This window comes from Linepithema humile, chromosome 3 (genome assembly GCF_040581485.1).
Source record: "Linepithema humile isolate Giens D197 chromosome 3, Lhum_UNIL_v1.0, whole genome shotgun sequence".
Lineage (NCBI taxonomy): Eukaryota > Metazoa > Arthropoda > Insecta > Hymenoptera > Formicidae > Linepithema > Linepithema humile.
The window spans coordinates 8,238,476-8,263,298 of NC_090130.1; the positions used below are offsets into that span (position 1 = coordinate 8,238,476).

Sequence of the window (24,823 nt, forward strand, 5' to 3'; positions counted from 1 at the left end):
TTTTATTAGCAATCATTTTCCCTTCTTCGACCAAAGTTTTTTCTATTTTAAAATTTAATCTTAGGCATTTTCACATTTCTGTTTCTAAAGCTTCTTTCAGACGATCCACTGTGATATAGAAATTGAAATAGAATTCTATTTGTAATTTTATGTACCGTGTAATCTAGCATTTGAAAAATCAGAATCTCGCATAAACAAAATATTTATATCAAGTATGTGCGCGAAGTATCTTTGTAATGCGTGAATCAATTAAGACTCAATCAATCGAAACACGCGTTGTTATACAACAAAAGGATCTTTATTTTTGCAAATGCCCGATAAATTATATCGAAATATTACGATGCAAAGTCGAAATTGTCAAAAATTACATTAAAAAACTCGTCGTCAGTTTCTTATATCATGTATTTATACGTGGGTGTTTCTCGCGATTCTTCAGATATTTTTCATTACACAAAATTACAGATAGATTTCTATCTTGAATTCTGTCGCGAATTATAGATCGTCTAAAGCGAGCTTTACACGTGAGTCTTGCGTGAGCGTGAAAGGCTCGTGATTTATTTTTCGCATTTTGCTGAAAATTCTTGGTTGTATCACGCGAAAGTCATTGCTAGATTCATTGATTCCCGCTCGATCGATCTGTCGCTCGTATCTTTGGGGAGGAACAGCAAGGAATTCGCCGGACAAGCGCACACTCGTTGTGTTGCAGATTCGCTGGAAAGACCGGGCACGAGTAAGCGCTTTCAGATTCTCTATAAAAACGAAGAGGTGACACTCGGCACCTCCGTGCTGTTCCGAGCGCACGTGCTCGTGCACAGTCACAAGATTGAGGAGGCCCTGTCGCGCACCCACTTCAATCTAGGCGTCGAGCTATGGTTCAGCGAGCCGACGCAGCCGGGCAACATGGCTTGCGTGTCCTCGAGGTGAGCGTCTTGCCGTCTGACATAAAAGTCCGTACACTTTTTTTTTTTACTAGTAATAACACGCAAGGGTTGGACAATCTGGACAATCAGCCAACCGTACAATTCTTATTTCTTGTTTGTGATTTTTTTTCTCGGGAACGCGATACGTAAGCCTGCGAATAATTATCGAGAAAGACGAATGGTGGTGGAATTAAAGGAGAAAGATTACTAAGTTGGGCTATTTACGACAGATTATTTTATGATTTTAGAGTTTGATTAATTGTAGAATGTTGTAATATTAAAACGCAGAAAAATAGGAATTTTTAAAATAAGAAAACGATATTATTTTAAGTATGTATTGATTAAAATAACTATTCAAAGTGTTTAATAATAACCTAAATCCAAGGTTATTTTCGCGTATGTAAATTTCCTTGAACATGGCACGAGCAAGCCATTTGGATTACACTCGCGCAGCTCAATTACGGCGTACCTCCTTTCGAATGTCACATACGTTCCTAAGTGACTCTTTCATCAAGTTCTAAAACTGATTGTCGCCGGGAAGACTTGATAAAATTGACGCGGATCTAATAAGGTTCCGTTGAAGAAAATTACTACGGGCGACATAATTCCCGACGCTCGTAAAGACGTCTAAACGATGACTTAATCTCTCGAACGTCTCTCAGACAGCTATCGGACATCTGTTGGGATATTTGTCCACAAATTGTGCGGATCCGCGCCGAGTTGATCGATGACGGTTTTCGACTGGAAGTCGCTATCGAGTCCGCGCGTGATCGATAGGAGATTTGACGGACGTTCCTTTTCAGGGCACTGCAGCTGAACTTTACACCTACGAAGGGCCTTCACTACCATCTGCCAGTGCTTTTCGATTACTTTCACCTCGCCGCGGTGTCCATCACGATCCACGCCTGTCTTGTAGCGCTTCATCAACCCTACATCAAGTCAGTATCGCTTGATCGCGCTCGCATTTTGTAACTCTTTATTTTGCGCTATTCTATACATAATCTATATTCTATATATAATCTAGATTCTATATTTATAATCTATTACATACTATTCCACATAATAGACAACTGTTCTATGTATAATCGACGTTATTCCAGAAGAGAAACCTTCTTTCTGTTTCATGGTCGCGTACTTCGGCGAAACGCAGGAAGAGCATACTGCACGTAGTGCAAAGCTGGTGAGTTTTTGACACTTTGAAGCAACTCAGAACTAAACTTTTCGCGCGCCAGTAAGTCGCGCAATTTATGATCTCTGCCCCGACTTTTGAATTCCTCAACCAATCAACTTGATCTTGAGTTTGAATCTATAATGCGCCGCTTGTGTGTTAATTTTTGTACAATTTTAAAAACAATACAGTACAGAAATATTATTACAATGCGTTTTGCATCGAAAAGACTGCTCGGATTAAATAAAATGCGGTGCAAGTTCTTTTCTAGCTTTCAAAAAAAAAAAAAATTGATATTTATATTAAAAATGAAACAAATCTACAAGTTATTTAATTACAAATTGATCGAATTGCAGTGCACCACGAGGTGGGAAACCCTGGTTACAGTTTAAGCAACCGGCGGCGAATGGCGATAACAGTACGACGACCTTCGGAAACATTGTGAGTGTTTGATCATCGGTGTTGTTACGTGAAAACGACATTGCTGTTCGATAAATCTAACTCCGCGGATTATTTCAGGAGACCACGACGAGATGCGTCGGATCGGCGACGAGGATACAAAACGCGCGACTCGTCCAGCAAGAGGTCACAAGATTGCTCTTGGCCGTGAGAGAATCTTTGCTCAACGATCTGTCTGATCTGGCGCGGCTTCTCCCTTCCTGGCAACAAAGGGCGCTCGAGCTCACACAGAAAACGCACAAAAAGATCACAAAGGTTCGATTTTTCACCTTGTGGCACGCTTTCAATTTTCAGATGAAGATTCTTCTTCAAATCCTTATCGCATTCGCTTTTTGCAGTGGATAGACACCGAAGAGGCTGACATAGCCCAACTTTGCGCACAAAATATCGTTCTCTGGGAGTTATTTCTGGAAGCGTTCTCCGGCCGAGAAGAGGTTCACGAGCATTTAGCACGAATTCATCATCAACTGAGAGTAAATACAATAATCAGCTATTAGATGATGATTAAGAATTCAATACTAATTCAATTTATTTCATCCAATTAATTTTATTTCATTGACGCAACTTTATTCGATCGCCCGCGTTTAATCACTTTCAGGTAAAACGGTTTGCGGAAGGTTTCTTCGTATTAGAAAATCCAAGAACATCGGCAGCGGGCTGCTACGACGCGAATTATCAATCTTATCAAGCGGTGAGCGAGGCTGCCCGAAGATCGCGTTATCTCGCGTCATTGCCGCCGTTACCTGTCCATTGTCCGGAGCTGGACGGCGATCTTCACTCGTTGCCTTTGATTTTTGAGGATCAATACGCTGACATGCAGCAGAGGCACAGAAACAGCGGTAGGTCTGTCGCGATGCACATCGGAGCGACTTAGCAGCTTGAAATATTACAGCAGAATATAATTTTCGGAATAATAATTAATATGTAATTGTGCGAGAACGATGAATAATCCGAAATATACTGCCATAAATTTTTCGGACACCACAGTAAATAATCTTTGCAGTTCCCAGTATGGACGACTGCAGCTGTGGGATAGCGGCGATACTGGAATCGCGCTCGGTGGGCATCTGGTCGCCGAGGAGCGAGGGCGCGGCGCAGGACATCGGCTCGATCCAAGCCCGCCTCATGCTGATGCCCTCGACGCTTCCGGCGAGGCACAGCAAGTCCCTCGATCAGCTCGGTCCCGATCTCGTGGCGCCTCTGCAGCCGAGAACGTCGCCGAAGACCCTGCCTAGATCCGTGTCGACCCAGCTGTTCCCGCGTGGGCAGCGCGGCGGCGGTCGCAACGTCACGCCGCCCGCGACGGTGCCTTCGAGGGGGAGGCCGCGGTCGACAGTGCCGTCCAGTAGCACCCTCTTCCCGCCCTCGGGCCAGCAGGCCTGCTCCGCGCCGAATCCATCCCTCGGCTCCACGCCGGTGATCACTCTGCCTCGAGCCAAGTCCACGCAGATGCTGGTTCCGAATCGGCAGCAGCAGCATCAGCAGCAGTCGGATTATCAGTCCACATCCATCACCTCGCTGCTGGCGGCGATGTTCCCCGAGTTACCGCCCGGCGGACATCTGCCCGGTTACCGACCGTCGTCCAAGTCCTGCGATCAAAATCTCACCGTGCCGACCTGCATGGGCGCTCTGGACCTCAGTCAGCTGCCCGATTGCTTGCCGGAGAGCAAGTCGGGAAACATGCTGGAAGGTACAGAAATATCTAAATCCAGCAGCTTTCTCTCGGATCAGCTCTGTTTCACTCCGAATTTTTCGATTCCACGTCGACGATCAATCTGTCTCGAACAGATTTACACGGAAAAAGTTATATTTGAATGTCCGAGCATTAATTTATTTATATTTATTTATATTTATATGAGTTGAGAACATGGTGATTTTCGATCAACATCTCAATAAGTAATTCTCGCAATCACATTCTCGTGATCACTTCATAAAAGTTTTTATTAATGACGAATTAAATTTACTGTCTTCTAAGAAACAGTTTGTAAGGGTAGCACTGATGATGGCTGAAAGATCAGCCGAAACGTATACTGCTTAATTAAAACATTGGTTTGAATAAAAAGTATCAAGAATTACAATCTTCTTTGGCTTGAGATCCTCCTGCTATTCCATCGTTTTGAAATTTGCGAGCCTAAACATCAAGTTATTAATTTATTTATAGTATATTTTTTTAAGAAAAAATAAAATAATGGAATAACGTTGAGAAATTAATCGCGAGAACAAATTGATTAATTTCTTGTATTCGGTGCAGACTATCACTCCCTCGATACGAGGAGAATACGACTGGAGCCGCGAAGTCATCATCTGGGAACACGCCAACCGCTGCCAACGACCACAAACGACCAAAGTAGCTTTCTACCCGCCAAGGCGAACATAAACGGCGACAGTTTTCTGTACGACGGTCAGCCGCTGCACACGGCGACGCTGGACAGAATCACCTACAAAGGGAACTCCGGAAAGTCGAGAAAGTCCGGACATCAGACGGGTGGCAAGTACAGTCAGACGAACGGCGTCGAGAGCCGCAGATATCACACTCTCGGTAAGACATCGATGACGCACAGAAGTCGCCCGGAGATACCAGAATCCATGAACGGCAGCAGTCATCTGCTGCTGGCCGATTTTCTCAACAAAAAATCGTCATCCAACTACTACGCGAGCACCACGGACTCGTTCTTTTATCGCACAAACGGCAGCACCAGCGCGAGAACCCGCGACGAGATGGACAAGCCGAAGAGACCGAAGAGCACGGAGCGACTGCTCGACGCGGTGGAGCGCAACGAGTGCTGCGACTTCCGACGAGACCGGCCGTCGGCTCGGAGGAGAACAGAACGATCGACCAAGTCTCGCAGCAGCGCGGCGCAAAACTACGAAGAGAAGCAGCGACGCGAGAAGAAGACCGCGGAGACGCCTCAGGAGCCGATTTACGAGGTGATAGCTCCGAAGCCGGAGCCGAAGAGGGAGTCCCGCGTCGAGAGAAGAAGGGACAAGCACAACAGGAGGCCGCACTCCGCGCCCGTTCTCGACACGGATCACCCGGCGGAGGAGAGCAAGAAATGCAGTCACAGGAACCGGAAGCCGGCGCCGCCACCGCTGGCGTATCAGGATCCCGCTGTCGCTCCCTTGCCCAAATATCGACACCTCCCTCCGGCGCCCGCGACGAGCGTTCTCGAGGTGGAGAACAACAACAAAATTATCTTGAAGGTAAAAGAGCGCGCGTCATCAATTGTGCAATTTATATATAAAATTAATAAATGATATTTATGCATCTCGATATTGCAACTTTGAATTCTCACCGTTTAGATGGAACCTGTAAAGTCGCCCATGGAGGCGCCGACGACCAACGGCACGACGCCGTCGGACGCGTCGAGCGCGGCGGTGCCGCCGCCGGGCGTGAAGAGGCTGCGATGCGCCAGCGTGCCGGTCGCCCAGAACAAGGTCGTGGTGCCGCGCAGCGCGGTCTCGCTGCCCTGCATGCCGATACGCGACAGCAAGGACAGTCTGAGCAACAACTTGCCGGCGATACCGAATCTCCTCAGTCCGCCGTCCACCCGGCCGAGCAGCCCCACGCCGAGCTCGAGCTCGAGCAATCTCACGTCCGAGTGTTCCGGCTGGGTGAGCAGCGGCGACACCTCCAGCTCGGAGCAGCGCCGCAACCAGGCGAAGCTGTCCAGCGAGCAGCTGCGGCAGAAGCTGTCGAAGATCGTGCCGCGCAAGGACCGCTCCGCCGTCGCCAAGGAGAGCGTGGACGAGCACTCGTACGAGGAGGTGCGGCTGCCGCCGCCCAAGATGTTCCAGGACGAGCCGCCGCCGCCCGAGGAGTTCCGCGACCCGCCGGCGCAGATCGATAATCCGCTCTATCACGTGTACGAGACGGTGAAGCAGACGAGAAGCCCGAGGCAGAATAAGACGGCGCCCTGCAGTCCGCAGCGGAACCGCGATCGGGACAGGGAGACTCCCTACTCCAGCGTGCGGGACATCTGCCTCGACTGTTATCAGGAGGGCAAGGAGCTGTTGCAGTCCACGCAGGACGACTTCATCAATTTCAAGAAGTGCAAGGAAGAGTTCAAGCGACAGATGAGCTTCTCGGGGAAGATCTACAGGTATGTCGAGCTCTCTCGCGCATGATGACACGATCTCTGCCCTCCCGATTAGAACTGCTTCCTTAAGGTCTGGTGTTCGCGGAACACAATTTCAAATCGTCGACGTGCTTTTCGCGTGCCAAATAGATGGAACGTGAAAATCATAGATTTTGTATCCGATTTAAAGTATATACCACTTTCGATGGATTGAAGCGAGCTGTCATAGAACATAGAAAATAGTATCTGATTTCTTTCTTGAAAATCTAATGTCAATTTATTTATCGCGAAATGAATTTCAAGTGACGTGATCAAGTGATTTAGCGAGCACTGGGACTCGGTTTGTTGAAACCATGATTACGCTTTAGTGGCGTTTTTTTTTTATTCCAATATTTTTTTCCCACCGCACTCTTTAATAGCGCGATGTAAAGGATGACGATCGCGCTAGGAGCGCTAAGTGCCGCTTATGTTTCGCTTCCGCGTTGTTTCCGCCTGTCTTTCCGTTCCGTAGTTAAGTTCTCTTCTCTGTCTACCTTATCCCCCTCTAGAGAACGCAAGGAAGCACAGTTGCGTTTACATAAGCGTGCCCATTCCCTCGGATACGGTGACCTTCTGAACTTCTCGTCGTCGGTTCAACCATTAAGATCGCATGTGCCTCTTAGTGACTATCCGACCCTGGCCTCGACCCTGCCGTACTTCTACGTCAGCGACGAGAATCGATTCTTCTCGCCGGACGGGGTGCACCTCATCATATGCGTCCACGGCCTCGACGGAAACGCCGCCGATCTCCGTCTCGTTAAGACATATCTGGAATTGGGTCTGTCTGGGGAGAATTTGTATTTCCTGATGTCCGAGAGAAATCAGGTGAGTGGCGGTCGAGATGCTGGAACAGAATGCTGAATCGCATTAACAAATGATGCGATACTTGCTTTTTATTCTATATTATAATTATTTTATTTTATTTTTAAATCTCTCAAAGAGGACTTTTTATATGCGATATTAAAAATCGCAATTGAGAATATATCGGCGTCTCACACTGCGCAATGTCATTTGTGTAACGAAAGGGCGACACTTTCTCCGACTTCGACACAATGACCGACCGGTTAGTTGCCGAGATTCTCCATCACGTTGGATCGTCGGGCATGAATCCGAAGAAGGTGAGCTTCATCGGGCATTCTCTTGGGACCATAATCATCCGGAGCGCCCTGACGCGGCCGCAACTGCGTCCGCTTCTTCCACGCTTGCACACCTTCCTCAGCCTGAGCGGACCCCATTTAGGCACTCTTTACAACACGAGCGGTCTGGTGAACGCGGGTAAGTCCGAGATGCGGTCTCAAACGCTAAACCCCCGTGTCTCTCGGTATCTCGGGAATGACATTTCAATCGATTCGCGCAGGTATGTGGTTCATGCAGAAGTGGAAGAAGTCCGGATCCCTGCTGCAACTGGCGATGAAGGACGCGCCGGACGTGAGACGCTCCTTCATGTTCCGTTTGAGCCAGAAGAGCAATCTGCAGAAGTTCAAGCACGTTCTGCTGTGCGGCAGCGCCCAGGATCGATACGTGCCCCTGCACTCCGCTCGGATCGAGCTCTGCAAGGCCGCCGTGCGAGATCCAACGGATCAAGGTATCGCATTTGAATGCAGTGCTGATCGTCGGATGGTCTTGAAATTTTAACGACGAGCCGTTCAATTGATCGAGGACACATTCGCTAGAAATTGAAATTCTTCCAGGTGCCGCGTACCGCGAGATGGTGCACAACATTCTGTATCCCGTGATGTCGGCACCCGGCGTCAGTCTCGTCAGATACGACGTTCATCACGCACTACCGCCGACGGCGAACGCCCTGATAGGCCGAGCCGCGCACATCGCCGTCCTCGACTCCGAGCTTTTCATCGAGAAGTTCCTGCTGGTGGCGGGACTGAAGTATTTCAGATAAAGAATGGACTGTCTAGGTCGCGAAGGAAGCAACTAATTAAATTATCACGTCGCGTCGCCGTTCGCCGCGATGTCGTCGACGATCGCGTGATTAGCGTAATTTATATAGAGCGTCCTATCGAGCGTCGCCCCGCTTCGTCTTTCCGGCTCAGCCGCCTTCTTCCAAAGAAACGACTCGGATCGGCCGAAGCGGGGCAATCCGGTCTTTTTTACACGAAAACGCGGCGCACGCCGTCGTCGATTTTAGCGTTTAAACGTCGTTAGATTTTCACGCGTCCACCTCGACGCCGAGCGTGCTCGCGGAGCGCGGAGAGGGTCGCGTGCGTTTATCATGTGAACGGAATCGGATTCACTTTCGCAGCGCTTCATCGAAAGTTCGCCCCGTGAACGTGCGAATCGAATGGATCTGTAGCTCGCCGTGAAACGGGCCTACTTTCCAGTGTAAGATGGTGATAATAGTAGTAGCAAAATATTCTCTGACCAAGAGAGAAAAGGGTGACACGGAGACTCGTAGGAAAAATGCAAGATTATGTGAGAGTTAGGATAATGATTTGCCGAATACTATATATATATACGCCTGGAAAATTGTAGTACGTGACGTACGTCATCGCTATGAGTGATTGAGCGTACTTCAATCTCGGAAAAGATGAGAGAGCTGATTAACGCGTTTGGCAGGCCTAGTGAAAAGCGACGGAGTAATTACGAGAAAACACGATATGATCGTCGAGCACATCAGCTTCATCAACGTCGTTGCGAGAAATGAATCGTAGAAGAGAAAAAAAAAAAAAAAAAAAACGAAACGAGAATTGTTGAGATACGCGCGGCGGTCGAAGACGTACTTTTTTTTTTTTTTTAAAGAAAAGGAAAAAAAAAGAGACTTTGAAGGAGGAGACTCTAGCGAGCGAGGGCTCTGTCGCCGGATGTATTCTCTACGATGCGTGGCCGTGCGTTGAGGAGAAAATAATAATAATGTAATAAAAATAAAAATAAAATAAAAATAATAATAAAAGTAAGACAATGCAACGACACATTGTCTAGTCGCATAGGAAAGTTACGAAACGTATGTCAATTGTTATCCTCAGATAAGTGTGAGTGCTGAGTGCGGTGAATGCAGAGAATGGATGAAAGCTAACTAACGGTGCTGCGAGAACGAGAGAAAGATCCGAAGAGGAGAGGAATGCTTAGGCAAAATGATGACACATCAGCGAGGCTGAGGATGAAGGGACGCCGAGAAAGACGCACGATCATGGGACGTTGACCAGCGTTATCAGCATTGACGGGACAAGACTCGGGTGAAACGCAGCGATAATGAATTTCATCAGACGGGATGAGTTCCTTGGTAAAGTTTCAGTGTAGTGCAAATTCGCGCCCTGAAGTGAGGCAAAAGAAAAAGAGGGAGAGGGAGAATTTGGGGTGCAAAGCGGATGCGGTGATGCGACGGAAGTGACTAACGTTTCAGGTACACAAAATCCCTCCAATATTAGATCTCAATTGCTCAGAACAATCTATGATGAAAAACAAAGAGATGAAAAAAAGAATTATGTTAATTATAATCGAGCGGCCGGAAACGCGAAGCGTCGCGCCCGCGAGTGCTATTACTGTCGAGACCGTCGTCGTCGAGAAACGCGAACGAACTTGGCTTGCCGTCGGTCACTTTTCAAGTCTGCACGGTGTTCCAGAATCGCTGACTTTAATTTTAATGACGAACTCCTCGACCAATTTGAAATAAATGTTTTTCTTAACAACAAAATATATCAATTATTGATTTACTAATGATTAGACGTGAAGGATCCTTTTTGGCATTCGCCGCGGCAAATAATGTGCGTGTGCGCGGCTGTCCTTAAAAGAAGTGAGCATTGAATTTCGAGGATTTAAAATGAACTTCAAACGCCAAAGATTTTGTCATTAAAATTCAGGCGGGAGTTTCTGATATACTCTATATGCCAAACTGCGACGTATGATCGCGTAGCAATTAGTCGCGAAAATGACGCCTCATACTTCGAAATCACACACTCGTGTGTGGAGGAACTACGAAATACCAAAATTAAGTGGATATATGTTAGGTGTTTATACCGTGCATTATGTTCTCGTGGATGTCCGTTTAGTACTTTTGACAAGCACGACATGTCGATTGCATATTCCTGCATGTGTTTGTGAGTGATGTAAAACGATATAAATAAGCCGATATTCTGTAAACGCGAATGTATGTATATCTATAGATTGCAATTGTTATCAATTGAAAACTAAAGTACGAGGCGTCTATTTTATCGCGTATTACAAAATAATTACAGAGTGGAAAATCATAAAAATTATTGTTCTTCAAAATGTCATTTTTCAAGCTGAACGATTTCTAGATTTTACATAAACAATTGAATTGTTATTCCGCTGTTTCTGAAAACTTTTCAACGATTGAATGTATCGGTTTTTGTAATTTTTTTTTTTTTTAGTATATGCATTTTATTGAGATAAACGCATGTATATGATGGATGGCCCTTTATGATCTTCCACTCCACGATTCTCACGCTACAAGTCTCTTCGTACACATACTTTCCGAGCGCAAACGCACGCGTAGAAAATAACGATTTTTACAGTGATTCCATTATCGTAACGCATGCGTTAAAACGGATCACACGGATCATACGGATCATACGTCAGCTTTCAATATGCGAATAATATCGTCGCGCGTAAATCCGTACCACTCGTATCCGTAACACCCTGTGTATTTCATTTACATGCGTAAAAAAAAAAAAAAACGTACGTCTACATATATCGTCACAATACGATCATCTATGACCACCATAAACATGTGTACTGCGATCGTGTGTATTACTGCAAACGCGAGCTCGGTAATAATTATGAGATGATTAAAAGTTGCGTTAATAAGCGCAACTTCGCATCAGACTGACAAAAGGTTTTTATTGAAAATGTGTATCAAAATAGTGAGAAGCAATTCTGTTTATGTAGTAATTAAAATAGATTATCTTTCTGGATTTTAGCTTTAATTAAAAAAAGCGAATAAATTTCGAAAATTATTCATATTTTTATGTTCAAAATATTTGATAAAATAATTAAAGTAGCTAACGGGATAAAATAATTTGTAAAAGTAATTGCTATTTATTTATATTGCTCTCTTTATAAAAACAAAATATTTATAATTTTAATAGAAGTTTTTAAAATTCCATTTTGACATCAGTGCAATTTGTTTTAATAATTTTTCGCGTGATGCCAAATTATATTTGCCGTAAGAAACTTATCCTGTCTTATGGTACGGTAATTATGAGTACCATTTTATCGAGCCCGCCGCTGAGAATAGTCTTTATTCTCCCGAATTCTGAATATTGAATAGTTGTCTAAAAGAAATGAAAACACAAACTCTGTGTATTAAAATATTTCTCTATCACTTTATTTGTGTCTACACTGAGTTTTAATAGGACCATCGAGATGGGCCGTTTATCTGATAAATGTGTTGGATTTTTCAATAAAGGGATTGGTGGCATTCAATATTTGTCAAGCAATCAATTTCTGACACTTGTTGAAAATTTCAGCTCTTTGTTTTCTACACTTGACGTCATTATCTGATTTAAATTGGATAGCTTTCATGTGAAAGAAGCCAAGCGCGTGTTTTAATTAATTGTAATTTGAAACTAATTTAAATTAAACTTTCGAGAATTTTGTACCCTAGAAATATTTATAAGATAATTTTAAAAGGAATTTTAGATGGTATAGCAATTTAAATAATAGTAAGAAAAAAAGAAAGCCGATGTTATACACACAAAAGATACACAAAACACACACATACACAAAATACACACATGCCTTTTTATATAAATATAAATAATTTTGTACATTATTATAAATATATTTATAGAGCGCATTAGTATACTGTAAAATATTAAATTCTTATAATGTAAGATACTTTTACATTCTTCTCTCTAGGAGAAACCTTAGAAGTCTATCTCAAGTTTTACATAAATGCGCTCGGCTTCTTTTACATGAGAGAAAATGTTGTTGTGCAATATTTATTTGAAATCTGAAATTAATATTAAATTACCTATGCAATTAATAACATTTGAAAGCTGAAATAACATTCATCTACATTTGCCGATCTCCGTCAAAGATTGATGACATTTATATCCCATCAATAAACCCGGAGAATAAAAAATTTATTAAAAATATCGAGCGTTACAGTTGGACGAAGTTATTCTCCAACTATCTCTTTAATCAAATTTCTACTCTACAACGACACGTTTATCAGGAAAATAGCCGTCACCGTGTGTTGTATAGTGTTTTCTCAACTGCGAATAAATCTCGTCGATGACGCTTACGCGCGTCATCGATCGATTGCGAGCGCGAGGCGAACAAGTCTCTTCTCTTTGTCTGTTGTTAGCATCTCGTCACAAATCGTGCGCGGAAAAGATTACGGAAGACGGCGAAAAGGCAAGGAAATGAGGGTTCGGAAAAGAATTCGAGACGCTTTTCCATTTGCTCGTTCACGAGGAACGCGGATCAAAAGGAATTTTCATTGCTGTCCTATTGTTTGCTCAACTACAGCGTCGTTTTATATTTGTGATCGTACAAATCAACACGTTCTCTAGTCGCAAATTATTAACTTTGTACTCTCGTCGTGTAAATTTAAGTTTTTAACTTACCACCTAAGGCGCAATTTTCTAGGAATTTGTTGGGAAACGATCAAACCGATCGTAATCGCGGCCGCGATCGGAATGCGAATCGCGGCGCGATCGATCAACCGTTTTCCGCGTTCCGTTTCTTAATACATTTTAGAGAGATTTTCTCCGGACCGGACTATTTCAGGGACATAAAATCGTGTTGTTGCACCTTTGGTGGACATGTCCTTGCGTAATTTACGATTCATTCGTATATTTATTCCTTTTCTCCATCTTGTAGCGTCATCCTGGCTGGACGACCGAGTATATGTATGTTTATAACGAGTTTTCCGTAATAAATTATAATGGCCTCTCTATCGAAATAATTAACGAATAATTAACGAACGGAAATTTCAATGTCGTGCAATCGCGCTCGTGTCCGGACTGGCTGGGCTCTCTTCGGGCTCACAAGAGCCTTTCTTATAAGTGAAAAAAAAAAAAATAGATATATATGTATAGATTAAAAATAAATATATAAAAGTATAAAATGATATAGAGAAAGTCGATGTGTATGAGACATCCATTATTCGTTGTTGAAAATTAAAAAAAAAAATATATATATATATATCTAATTTTATATTTTATATTTCAAACTTTATCCTGAGAATATAAACGCAAGTTATATAAAATCATACGATTTATAAAAATTTATATTTTCCTGAAGAAAGTCAAATTCATATCTCGATATCTCAAATTTTTACGCTATCTCTTACGTCTATCTTCGTCTCTAAAAGAAATTACAGAGTCCTAATGTAGAATGGCGGAGAGTTTCTCGAAATGACTTCTGAAAGTTGAGTGCCGAGGCTCTGAGAAACTGCCAGTCCGAGAACGAATTTCTTTTCCCTCTTTAAAGTATGCATCGAAGCATTCATCGACATTCGGAAAGGAGAACTCGGTATCGTATTCTGCTCGTGTCGTGATTATCGAGCACGTATCGTACAGCCGGGTTTGACCAAATATCGACACCACGTAATCGTCGATCAAGCCATTGCGAGTTAGATAGTGAGAAAGGGAGAGAGAGAGAGAGAGAGAGAGAGAGAGAGAGAGAGAAAAGAGAGAGAAAGATCATATATAGCACAAGCGAGCAGGATTTAACGGAAGATACAGTTGTCGTTAAAAGAGAAACACCAATGAAGAAGTAACAAAATGTATACACTATACATAATATATAAGTACGTATAAAAAAAAATGCATAAATCTACATATACATGAATGAGAGATAGATTAATAAAAAATCTCAAGCCATTACATCATTATTATTCACCAATACCTGAAAACAGACCTTACCCGACACGCATACTCGATACGTCCCTCGATCAAGAGTTCGCGCGACTTAATCCGCAATACTTTTTACAGCCAAAAAGCCAAAGGTAAATAAAAAAGACTGCGCTGAGTGAAGAGACCAAATTTTTTTTTTTTTTTTTTAATTGGAATAAAATAACAGATCACGGTACATACGAATCTGTAGCGAAAATCGTGACATCGAGATACGCGTGTAAGAGCAGAAAATGTATTCATAAAAAATAACAACGTCGCATCTGTCAGCGGTGTAAAATATCGCGCACTACGTTCTTTCTTGTCATATCGAAAAGTGTAAATAATTGTGTTCGCCGAGCGTCGTGTCCAATAAATTCCACCAATTTGCGAAATCTAAAATTGTCCCCGCGTTCGCATACGCACGTACACCGTGCTGCATTCGATCGCACGTACAATTACAATCCTTGTTACAAATTTTACGAATTCAAAGTAGATTTACAAAAAAAAAAAAAAGACGCGAAAAAAATAATGCTACCTACAAAATAATAATTAAAATAGGGGCCTGGCAAAATAGCCGCCTCTTGCGCGAGACTACGCCTTAATTTGCGGCGGTCAAAACTTCCGCACTACGAGTAATGGCGAGAAACAACGAAAACAACCTGCAAAAAACTTGCTAATGCATAACGCAATTCAACTTCAAACCTCCCATTCTTCATACCCTTATTAATCCTATTCGGTTGCCTCTTTTTGTCCGGCAAATTGAATTTCGTTATACAATTTAAGAAGCGCATTTAGACTGATTTTTAAGTGGCACAATAATTAGAACCCTCATTTTTGTCCGCGAATTTGTACGGATTTATCTCCCTTATTTTCTCAACAATTTTTTTACTTTCTTTTGGCTAATTAAAAAGTCGACTAGAATAAAGCTGCATGCTTTTGTAATCAATTTTAAATATTATTAAAAAAAAATATTCTGTATATTTTTTATTGAACCAATCATTTTTAAGTATGAATAGTATTAAAAAATATTTATACGTTTACGTCGGTAGAACAATTCTGTCTACTTTGTCAAATATACAGAATATCATTTTTTTTAATGATGTCCACAAAATATCACACAGTGTCATGCCGAGCTTTGTTTCGATCTTTGCTGACGTTTAATCAAGCTGCTGTACAACGTACAGCAGCTCTCCTTGCATCTCCTCTTCGTCATTGTCGTTCTCCTCGTTGAAATTTCCTATACCATCGGCCATACCATCTGTAGGGCCCGCAACGTGCGCTGACTCGCTTACGTCGATCTGCCCATCCTCTCGCGCGGAGATTATAACATTAGTCTCAGTGGAACCCTCGCCAGGCCGATCGGACTTCTCGCGATTTTTCGATGTCGCTTGTCCTGAAAGGTCACAGTAGCACGTTTAATTCGTCAAGATTCTTTTTTTTTTTTTTTTATTGCGCGCGGAAAAGGTGAAAAGTCGCGATAAATGCTCTTCAGTCGAAAAAATTCTGTATAAATAATCTCTTCGCATACTCGTGCGCTTTTCACATTTAAACGATTGCTGCAGTATAAGTTACACCCGGATTTATTTTATTATATACGAAATGTTTTTCATGATGATGTACGACGATACTTTGCGATTGGCTCTTTGCCAGTTACGCTTTCAGAGCTACGTGAATTCGTCGCGCTACAATGCTTTACGTACCAAAAATGCGGGAATTTTACGCAAAGGTTGATTGATGAAGTGTAAGCTCGCCACATTCACGTCTGACGTAAATATGTATATAAAGATGCTGAGGGCACGGTATGAAGGTTTAATCATCTCTTTTGAGATTCACGACAAGGCTGTCTAGTTTACACTGACCTTGACCGAGATCCCGCGCCTTGCCGAGATAGGAGTACTCGCGCGCGTTTGCTAAACCCTCTATCACACAGGCACTGAGTGCACTGCGACTGAGATTCATGGGGGATGCGTCGTACCATTCGTTGTAATCAGCGTCGTAGCACTCGACGCACGCGATTGTATTCGAGCCTGTAATTATGTTTCCATACAATAATAATCTGCTTATTTTACGCGAAGTAAGATTGCGTTCTGTATATCTGTGGCGACAGGTTTCGTACAACTGTTATGATAATCATCAAACATTTCGATTGTGCGCGCACATTATTATTAATTTTTTTTATTTATAAAAAAGGTATAATTAAAAAGATCTCTCCAACGCTTTTAGACGAGAAAAGTGATATTTTCAGAAAAACTATTAAAAGCAAAAGTATATATTTTCTTGGAAAACCGACTTAAGCGATAAATCGGAAAAATGTAGGCGAACACTCAAAAAAATGATCTTGCAATAATAGCTAAAATTTTCTAGGTGTAAAAAATTAATTAAAACAGATAAATGATTAGCAACTGTTGTGATATTGCATATGTAATTACTCAATCAGTTTAGATGACAGAAACAGAATATATATCTGTATTGTTTGTGAACTTTAAAAAGAAAGTTTTTCTAAAGCGCCTATCTATATAAGATCAATCACGTGTTAGATCATGCAATGAATAACATTTAGCAATGGTACCTAAATTTTTCAGAAGCTATTGCTAGAACATTACTGCTATAAATTCTATATGTGACAAACAATGTTTTCACAGATACGAAAAATAGCGATACATTCTTGTTGCGATATCTAGAAATCTAACTACATCAGCGAAATATTTTTTTGAGTGAAGATAGAAAGTTTTTCTAGGATACCGTTGTAACCGCCAATGGCGAAAATCATGTCGTCAAGGATGACCGTGGCAAAATTGCTGCGTGGACTAAACATCTCCGATATTCCGTGCCATTGGTCCGAATGGTTTGGGGTATAACGTTCTCCTGTTTGGAAAATTTTCACGTGAGTAAATGTTTATTTTAATAATTCAAATAAAAATAAATATTTATTTTTCTTCGATGCTACCACTTCGCTGCGAGACCTGTCATTTCAAACGCTCGCGTGGCAAATATTTTAATATGGTTCGCGGACATCAGTAAAAGCTGTATATATATATGTGCAGTACAACTGACATGCTATTCGAAAATGACGATCGCGTAACTAACGTAGTTACAAGAGAACGAGGGACTGCATTAGCTGCATGAACATTTCAGTATGAAACTAAATCCTGATAAATGCGCGGAGCTTCTGCGGAACTTCTCTCGACTAATTAATTACGAACGCATACGTGACGTCAGCATATGCACATTTATAGATTTACACGTGTATTTGCGCGCGATCGATAGCCCACTCATACAAATGTAAATTGACATTAAATATTGTTCTTTTTTGAATAATATCTCAAAGTGCCTAAAGTGTTCCCATTGCAATTATAGTCATTGCGCTTAATAGCAATAACCAATAAATGGCTGACTTTGGTTAATTAGTTGAAAGCAATTATTGTAATGACGCGTGGTTGTGTTTTGGCGGAAAGCGATGGCGAATGCGACAGACACATTGTTAGTGCAAAGGGCAAACGTAAAGTTTTTAGTGATAGAAATACTGGATCTCTCTGAGACATCCATAAAATGATACGTGGAGTTTGTAAGGATGAAACTGTGGGAAAGAAGATGTTTTCACGACGTCGAAGACGGCGCTCATAAAAATCCATCCCGAGTAAGTTCGAAGAAATGGAATTTTATTGGATGTAGAAAAAACCTAGTCTTTGTATATCGCGTCGTAAAGAGACTGTTTTGAAGGTAAAAGTATTCAAGACAGCCACAATCGTCGGTAATCTACAAAAAGAACAAAAAATAAGTACGAATTTTACTGTCAGACCTCGTAACATTGCGGCGAAACCATAATTTTTTTGCGGCTACTATGTGAAAAGAGATCAAAAGACTCCGCAAACATTCCAGAATTAACCATAATAAGAGAAATTAACCAGAACTTAGCCTCGTAACGCCGCTGAATCCGCCGAGAGCGTAGAGGCTGTCGTGAAATGCGACGAGGGAGACGCCGGATCGCGGACTGATCATCGAATGGATGTTGGTCCACTGATTGGTCTCCACGTTGAAGACCTCCACCGAGTCGAGGACCTCCTGGCCGTTGAAGCCGCCGACGATGTAGATCTTGTCGTGCAGGGCAGCCGCGCTCGCGTCAGAGCGTTGCCGGTGCATGGACGGTATCATTTCCCACTGGTTTCTCTGCGGTTCATACCGTTCGCCGGAGCTCATCCTTGTGCGACCGTTGTAGCCGCCGAGGGCATAAATCTTGCCGCCTTGAACGACCGCCAGAACAATGAGAGCAGTAAGTAGACAATAGAAATAATGTGAAAAGACAGCGGAACAAATGATCTTGGCTATCAAAAGATGGAAAGATTTGTTTTAATTGTAAATTTTAGCGGGAAACAAAAGGATGTCTTATTCTCCCTATAAATTTTATATCTCTGCTTATCTTATTATCCATTTAGCCTCATGAATCATCGTTTGTTTTAGTATATAAAATATCAGCTTTACATCTCGAAATGTTCACTCGCAATGGAACCATTGTTGTGACGATTAAAAATTATTAAATATCAAAGTAATCGATATTTAATGTTGATATTAGCGAAAAATAAAAATTGCAGAGTTTGGAAAAGAAACTTCGCGGTACATCAGAAGACTCACCATGTGCGCAAACACTGACATAACATCGGGCATGATACATGCAGGCTCGTTCCCGCCACTCTTTCGTCACCGGATCGAAACATCGCACCGTGTTAAAATGCTCGTTACCGTCGAATCCACCAATCATGTAAATGAGGCTGTTCAAAGCGCACAGTCCGTGATAAGCTCTCGACGTTACATCCGTATTCACTGATAGAAACCATCTGTCAGCTCTAGAGTTCACATTTAGATGCGTTATATGACTCTCAAGGCGTCAATATCTTTCTACATGTAGCGCAGTTAAGTGCCGCTTGCAAAAGGTCAGTCCCTTCTGTGACGTCAAAGTTGCGCTCTTTTAACTATCTTTTTTGTATATGCGTGGTCTCAATATCCTTATTTTAAACAATACAGTGTGTTTAACATAAAATATTTATAAATAGTTATAAGAAAAATGTCAAATTTGTCGAAAAATCTATCACTATCTACGTACAACATTTTTATTTTTATCTGAAGGCCTAAAACTGAAATTTCGTATTCACGCGATGATATTTTTGAACTGTCTTAAATTTCCATTTCTATGGAAATTTTGATTACATGGTATTACTTTGCCGTTGGGTTTGGCGCACCTTGTGTCGTACGTTTCTACAAAACTGGTGGGCGAGCCGGCGCTCCATCCACCGATCGCAAAAAGAATTTCGTACGGAATTCTGGGTCTTGCAAGAGGATTTTTTAGGTCAATCTCTCCATCGTTCTGCTTTGAATCTTGCTCGATCAGATAGGCATTTATGGGACGCAGGATTTGCTGGCATGCCTTCAAAAATTCGATTATTTAATACAAAGCATATCGCGCAGAAGCAAAGGTTGCTCTACAAAAGAGTCGCAGTATAAAAAAATTATACATAATTTACTTTAATTTCTATTTTTGTCAAAATAATATTACGTATGTTTTAATGAATGAATTTTCTTGTATTTTCTCTTTAACGTTTAGAATATCTCAGGAGAAATTATTTGACCCTTTCAGATTTTCTCCGCAGTGTATATACGGTGTTATCGATTAAATGAACTATATATTATATAATTTTTTAATCTTCAATGCTTTAGCTTCTTGTCCATTTCGTTCTATCTTATCAGATAGAGATATCTTATCGGAATCATTACATTTTCTATATTTCTTTCAGTACTTCTAGCACTAAATAAATAAAGCGGAAACTTTTATGAAATAAGACGTGGAAACATCGTCTGTCAACTCAATCTAATATCAAAACAATTTTTTTGCCAAATAAATAATAACAAAGGAACGTAAATTTGCACCACGGTTAGATCCATAATGTACGAACCGAAATGGAGAAAAACAAGGAACACGAGGATTAACAAGTGATGAAGGTGCGCGCTTACTTCATCTTCCTCGACGAGCTTCCATTTGACGATGTTATTAATGAAATACTTATGACTCATGAGACCATAGCGTATACATTCCAGCAACCTCGGTAAATAAACTCGTCTCTCCTCGACTCTATTTTCGACCCACGTCTTCACGGCGTCGAACACTATCTCCTCGTTTTTAACATTGAGCTCGTCGTCGCGCAATATTGCTTCCAGCTCGTCGCAAAGGAGCTCCTTGAACTCCGCGCTCTCTTTCAGTATCTGCTTGAAATGGTGACGTATGTACTTCCGGCCCTGTTTCTCGAGGTCGCGGCAGAAGTAGTGGCGTGCAAATTTGAAGATACCTGTCGTATTAACATTAGCAAATTATTTCTAACATCAACACCAATGAGTTGTTGATCTTGGAAGTCGGCAATCAACATTCAGAATTTAATACGAGCGAATAATATGGATGAAAGGAAATTCAATTTTCCTACTATTATTTTACTTGACTTACATTACGAAGTAATCCAAAATTCTGAAGTGAATACGCAAAGCTATGAAGCAATATAGACTTTCAACTTAGTTCTATGCATGATTATTTGTACTGCAGATCTGACAATTAAAAATCCTCTTTAACGTTTTTTATCTTTTTTCTTGAAATTATACCTAAGCAATTTTCGGGTCGTAACTCTTGTAACAAAAACTGACAACAGAGCTGAACGATTCCGAGCACCTCGAATTGATCGGCGAGCGGCAAGAGTTGCTCGACATTGTCGACGTTTACGTTGCACGTTCCCGTGTAAGCATAATCAAGGATTAGGCTGAAGATTTCGCCGGGAACCGAACTAATGACAACCTCTGTGGTCTCAGTTTTGCCGCCTTTTAAGCTGTTGGTGAAGAGGGCTTTGAAGTAAGGGCTCACCGCGGATAATATGGCCCGATGGACTGGGAAGACTTGATCTGGACATCTTATGACACCGTCGCACAGCTGCTGGTTAGCCCTGAAGCCGATAGATTCGTCATATAAATTTGAGAACATATTTATTTATAGTACGAGCTATTTAATTAAAATCTGAAATATGCATGAGAGTACGAAATAGAAATATAAATTAACAGAAATCAAAATTTTAGTATTGAAGTTTATTGAAAATTGTGATACAATATTTAATTTATTGATTCACAGTTCATGTTTTTCAATACATGAAAATTGAAATTTTAATTGCACGCTTTACGTAATTTATGAAAAGAAAATTGTTAATTTTCTCGTTTAAATATGTTTTTTCATGAGAGAATAAAGAGGGATAATGAAAAAGTGGCCATAAATCGCTTCACGTAAAAAAGCATAATAATCACTTGGACTGGCAAATTTCGTAAGCTCGGGCGAGATTTTATCTCAAAAACCGCACATTGTCCGGACGTGAGAGAAAGAGAGGAAGTTGATAATCCCCTCTGCGCGTGGGAGGGCTTTAATTACGTCGGCGCATGATTACCGACCTGAGCTCGGACCAGACCACAGGGAACTCCACGAGGGCGTAATTGGACGGCAGACACATGCATTTCCTGATCCTCGCCGACTGCTTTCGCCTGGGATGCTTGAGGAGCCTGCCGATACCGGAAGTGGCGGCGCGTGACACTCGACAGTGGGACGATCTCCTGTAATTCATTCTGCCAATGTCCATCTCCTCTCGTGCGGCGGCGGCGGGATCCACGTGCACCCGGTATTGCGCACCGAGCTTCCCACCGCCTCTTCTGCTTCGCCGCTTCCGCTCAACAACCGGCAGCTCACGTATTCGATCTCTTGCGGCAAACGCGAGTCCCGATAGTGCCGAGACGCGCGGCCGATGCTTGACAGACGAAGGCCAAAGATTAGCCGACTCTGATCCGACTCGATCGCGCGTCTCTCGATCTCTCGACAGAATTGCGTTAAGTGATATTTGGTGCACTTCCGTCATTAGCGAACGAACGTGATCGTTAAATTTATGCTTAAAATGTGGACAAAAAATGTTCATAAAAAAGGTAATATAATTATAAATTTGTTCATGAAAATATAAACACGGTATTACCTTAATTATTAATTATTGTGCAGCGTGATTATGTACTTTGCTTTTAAGTATAAAATATTTCGCGCGTCATTACTTACATTTGTGAATAAAATTTTTTAGTAATTATTTATTTAGGACACAGTCAGTCGTTTTACAGAGGATAATTTATTATTTTTACATTTATATTTTTTTTATTAATTGTGTTTTTGTCTCTTTAAAGTGTACCTCACTTTTAAATGTAAAATATTTTACGCATTTATAAATTATGGTAATTATTTATCAGACAGATGACCTTTCGCCGGTGATTTGGTTATTATAGTTTTCCTTCTCTATTAACATTCCTTTTTTTATTTCATTGACTTGCGATAGTATCTGCATGAACTCACACGAAGCAGAAATTTCAACAAGATTATTTCACAGAAGCAGGTGCGCGGGCAACCCGTTTCCGCAGGCATCTCGTCGGAACTTATTTTATCAGGATTTCGCTACTGAGCGTAGAACGCTTTACCACGTTTCACTGCGTCAAGTAATATCTTCCTTTAGAGATAAAGTGTTTCTAATCTATTTAAAATCCTCCTTTCCTCGCGCGGCAAATAAAAGAAGACCAAATAATCTAAAAATCAACTTTAATTCTTGAGATATAACAAAAGCGAAGTATTCCATTTGGCTCTGCAAAAAGATTCAATAAAGAATTATAGGTGTTGCGAGTGGAAAGTTTCAAATAAATAGAGCCTCAATACCGTTCTACAAAAGAACGTTCCTTTCAAGCGCGTTATCCATTCGGCTGATAATGTGCCCGTTCGCAGGATAAAAGCGTAAAGCAATAAACGAACAAACACGGTTGAGCAGCGAAAGCATCTTGTTGAAGCGGGCCGGATATCTAATATATCGATTACGGAAAATAAAGTATTGGCCTCTTCTTACTAGATGAACGCAGCACTTCTATTTTTCCAATACAGAAAGCATTCCGCGAGGATAACTGAACCGCACAATCATTTGGGTTTAGCAAACCCACGGACTTAAGCTCACACACTGCGGTCGTCCACACACACATACACTTAAACTCACATTAACACATACGCACAGTGAATAAGAACTTGAAAAGAGAAACCGTTTAAAAGTGTGAATTAGATTCGGAAAAATAAAAAAGCGACAAGGGTTTCCAAAAGAATTGTATTTAATTTCATTTATCTCGTGTTTTCATTGCATTAATTATTTATTTTCGAAACATAGTAAAATTAAACACTCGATCTAAGATACTAAAATATATGTTGTGCAATTACGCATTCCTTTATTAATGTCTCGGTGATTAATCAGTACAAGTTAATCTCCATAGACGTCCACGAAAATGAAAGATCCACTTTTTCTAGAAAAAAACTCTTTTCCGCCCGACACCGCGCAACATTTTTCATACCACCCAAAAAATAATTTTTCTCACGCTCCCTCCCGCTCTCGAATCCTCTTAAATTAAATCAGTGATACAATGATCCCGGGGACTGCCAGGCAATTTTTCATTCCCCGTATTACCATAACGAAACCGTCCGTCATCCGCACTCAAAGCGGACGCTGTACATGATTTCATGATAAAATAGTTGCCGAGGGTGGATTTCGTCTCGGCGTTAAATAAATATGCGCGTGGCAGTGGCGTAATGGACGGTTAGCTAATCTTCCACTGGAAGGCTCAAGGAGTTTTCACTCTCTTTTCTCTCCTGCCACGACCTTCTTTCACTTGCCATTCACTTCTTTCGTCAGCGTCGCTTTCAATTATATTCACGCTTTATCTCTTCCATCTTCGGTGGTACAAGCTTGAGAATAATTTGGAACACAATAGTGACATGTGTGACAAAAAATTATATGTAGCATAAAACTTTTTTTCATTTCGTTACTGCAAATACACGAATTTTGTGGATAATTTTACTTCTCCTTTCGCCCCTTCTGTTGTTTCTCCTCTTTTTTCCTCTTCTGCTTTCCTCCCTTCGTACTTTTTTTTTCTTGTTTTTCCTCTTTTCAGCCCCGAATGTCTCTTGACATAAGAGCTTTGGCTGCGTTATCGGTGTATGAATCTACGAACTCTAGTTTGTAGTATATCGCTGCACACTCCCACGGATGTTTACGTGTACAAATTTACTCCGTCTATATGCAGATAGTTCGCATAAGCTCCGTAGATATGGTAATACATTCGTGTGTATAGCATGAAGGAATTAGCGAAATGTCTCGTGCAGAATATGATTACTTTATAACTTATTGTTAGATATTTCGTGGAATTTCGTGGAATTTCATGGAACGCACAACACAAATTTATGTCCGCTGATCCAACAATTCGGTATGC

The 24,823-nt window shown here is 41.6% G+C and overlaps 2 protein-coding genes across 4 annotated transcripts in view; one reads left to right on the top strand and one right to left on the bottom strand.

Annotated features, from left to right (window-relative positions):
* Nucleotides 1-14,470, top strand: part of LOC105676622 (protein FAM135A) — a 32,108-nt gene extending 17,638 nt beyond the window's left edge. Inside the window, exons 4-17 of one of the 2 annotated variants that reach the window (XM_067351657.1) lie at nt 707-920; nt 1,724-1,858; nt 2,071-2,100; nt 2,445-2,529; nt 2,608-2,802; nt 2,886-3,020; nt 3,146-3,386; nt 3,551-4,237; nt 4,799-5,748; nt 5,848-6,647; nt 7,172-7,487; nt 7,688-7,937; nt 8,020-8,247; nt 8,354-14,470. In XM_067351657.1, coding sequence (XP_067207758.1) covers nt 707-920; nt 1,724-1,858; nt 2,071-2,100; nt 2,445-2,529; nt 2,608-2,802; nt 2,886-3,020; nt 3,146-3,386; nt 3,551-4,237; nt 4,799-5,748; nt 5,848-6,647; nt 7,172-7,487; nt 7,688-7,937; nt 8,020-8,247; nt 8,354-8,559 — 4,472 coding nt within the window. In that variant the 3' untranslated portion in view covers nt 8,560-14,470. The remainder of the gene's footprint in view (nt 1-706; nt 921-1,723; nt 1,859-2,070; nt 2,101-2,444; nt 2,530-2,607; nt 2,803-2,885; nt 3,021-3,145; nt 3,387-3,550; nt 4,238-4,798; nt 5,749-5,847; nt 6,648-7,171; nt 7,488-7,687; nt 7,938-8,019; nt 8,248-8,353) is intronic. The other variant, XM_067351658.1, reaches the window with a different exon arrangement.
* Nucleotides 14,471-15,326: 856 nt separating this feature from the next.
* LOC105676241 (kelch-like protein 10) lies at nt 15,327-22,354 on the bottom strand. Of its 2 annotated transcripts, XM_012373975.2 has the most exons (9): nt 21,947-22,337; nt 21,119-21,453; nt 20,483-20,814; nt 19,714-19,898; nt 19,109-19,320; nt 18,385-18,720; nt 17,222-17,344; nt 16,339-16,506; nt 15,327-15,872 (listed from the first exon to the last, which is right to left on the bottom strand). In XM_012373975.2, exons 1-9 carry the CDS (start codon nt 22,129-22,131, stop codon nt 15,637-15,639), a joined length of 2,112 nt encoding a protein of 703 aa, XP_012229398.1. In that variant the 5' UTR covers nt 22,132-22,337; the 3' UTR covers nt 15,327-15,636. The 2 variants fall into 2 exon arrangements, with proteins under 2 accessions (XP_012229398.1, XP_067207770.1); XM_067351669.1 differs by lacking the exon at nt 16,339-16,506 and having other exon boundaries at nt 21,947-22,354.
* Between the last annotated feature and the right edge of the window lie 2,469 nt (nt 22,355-24,823).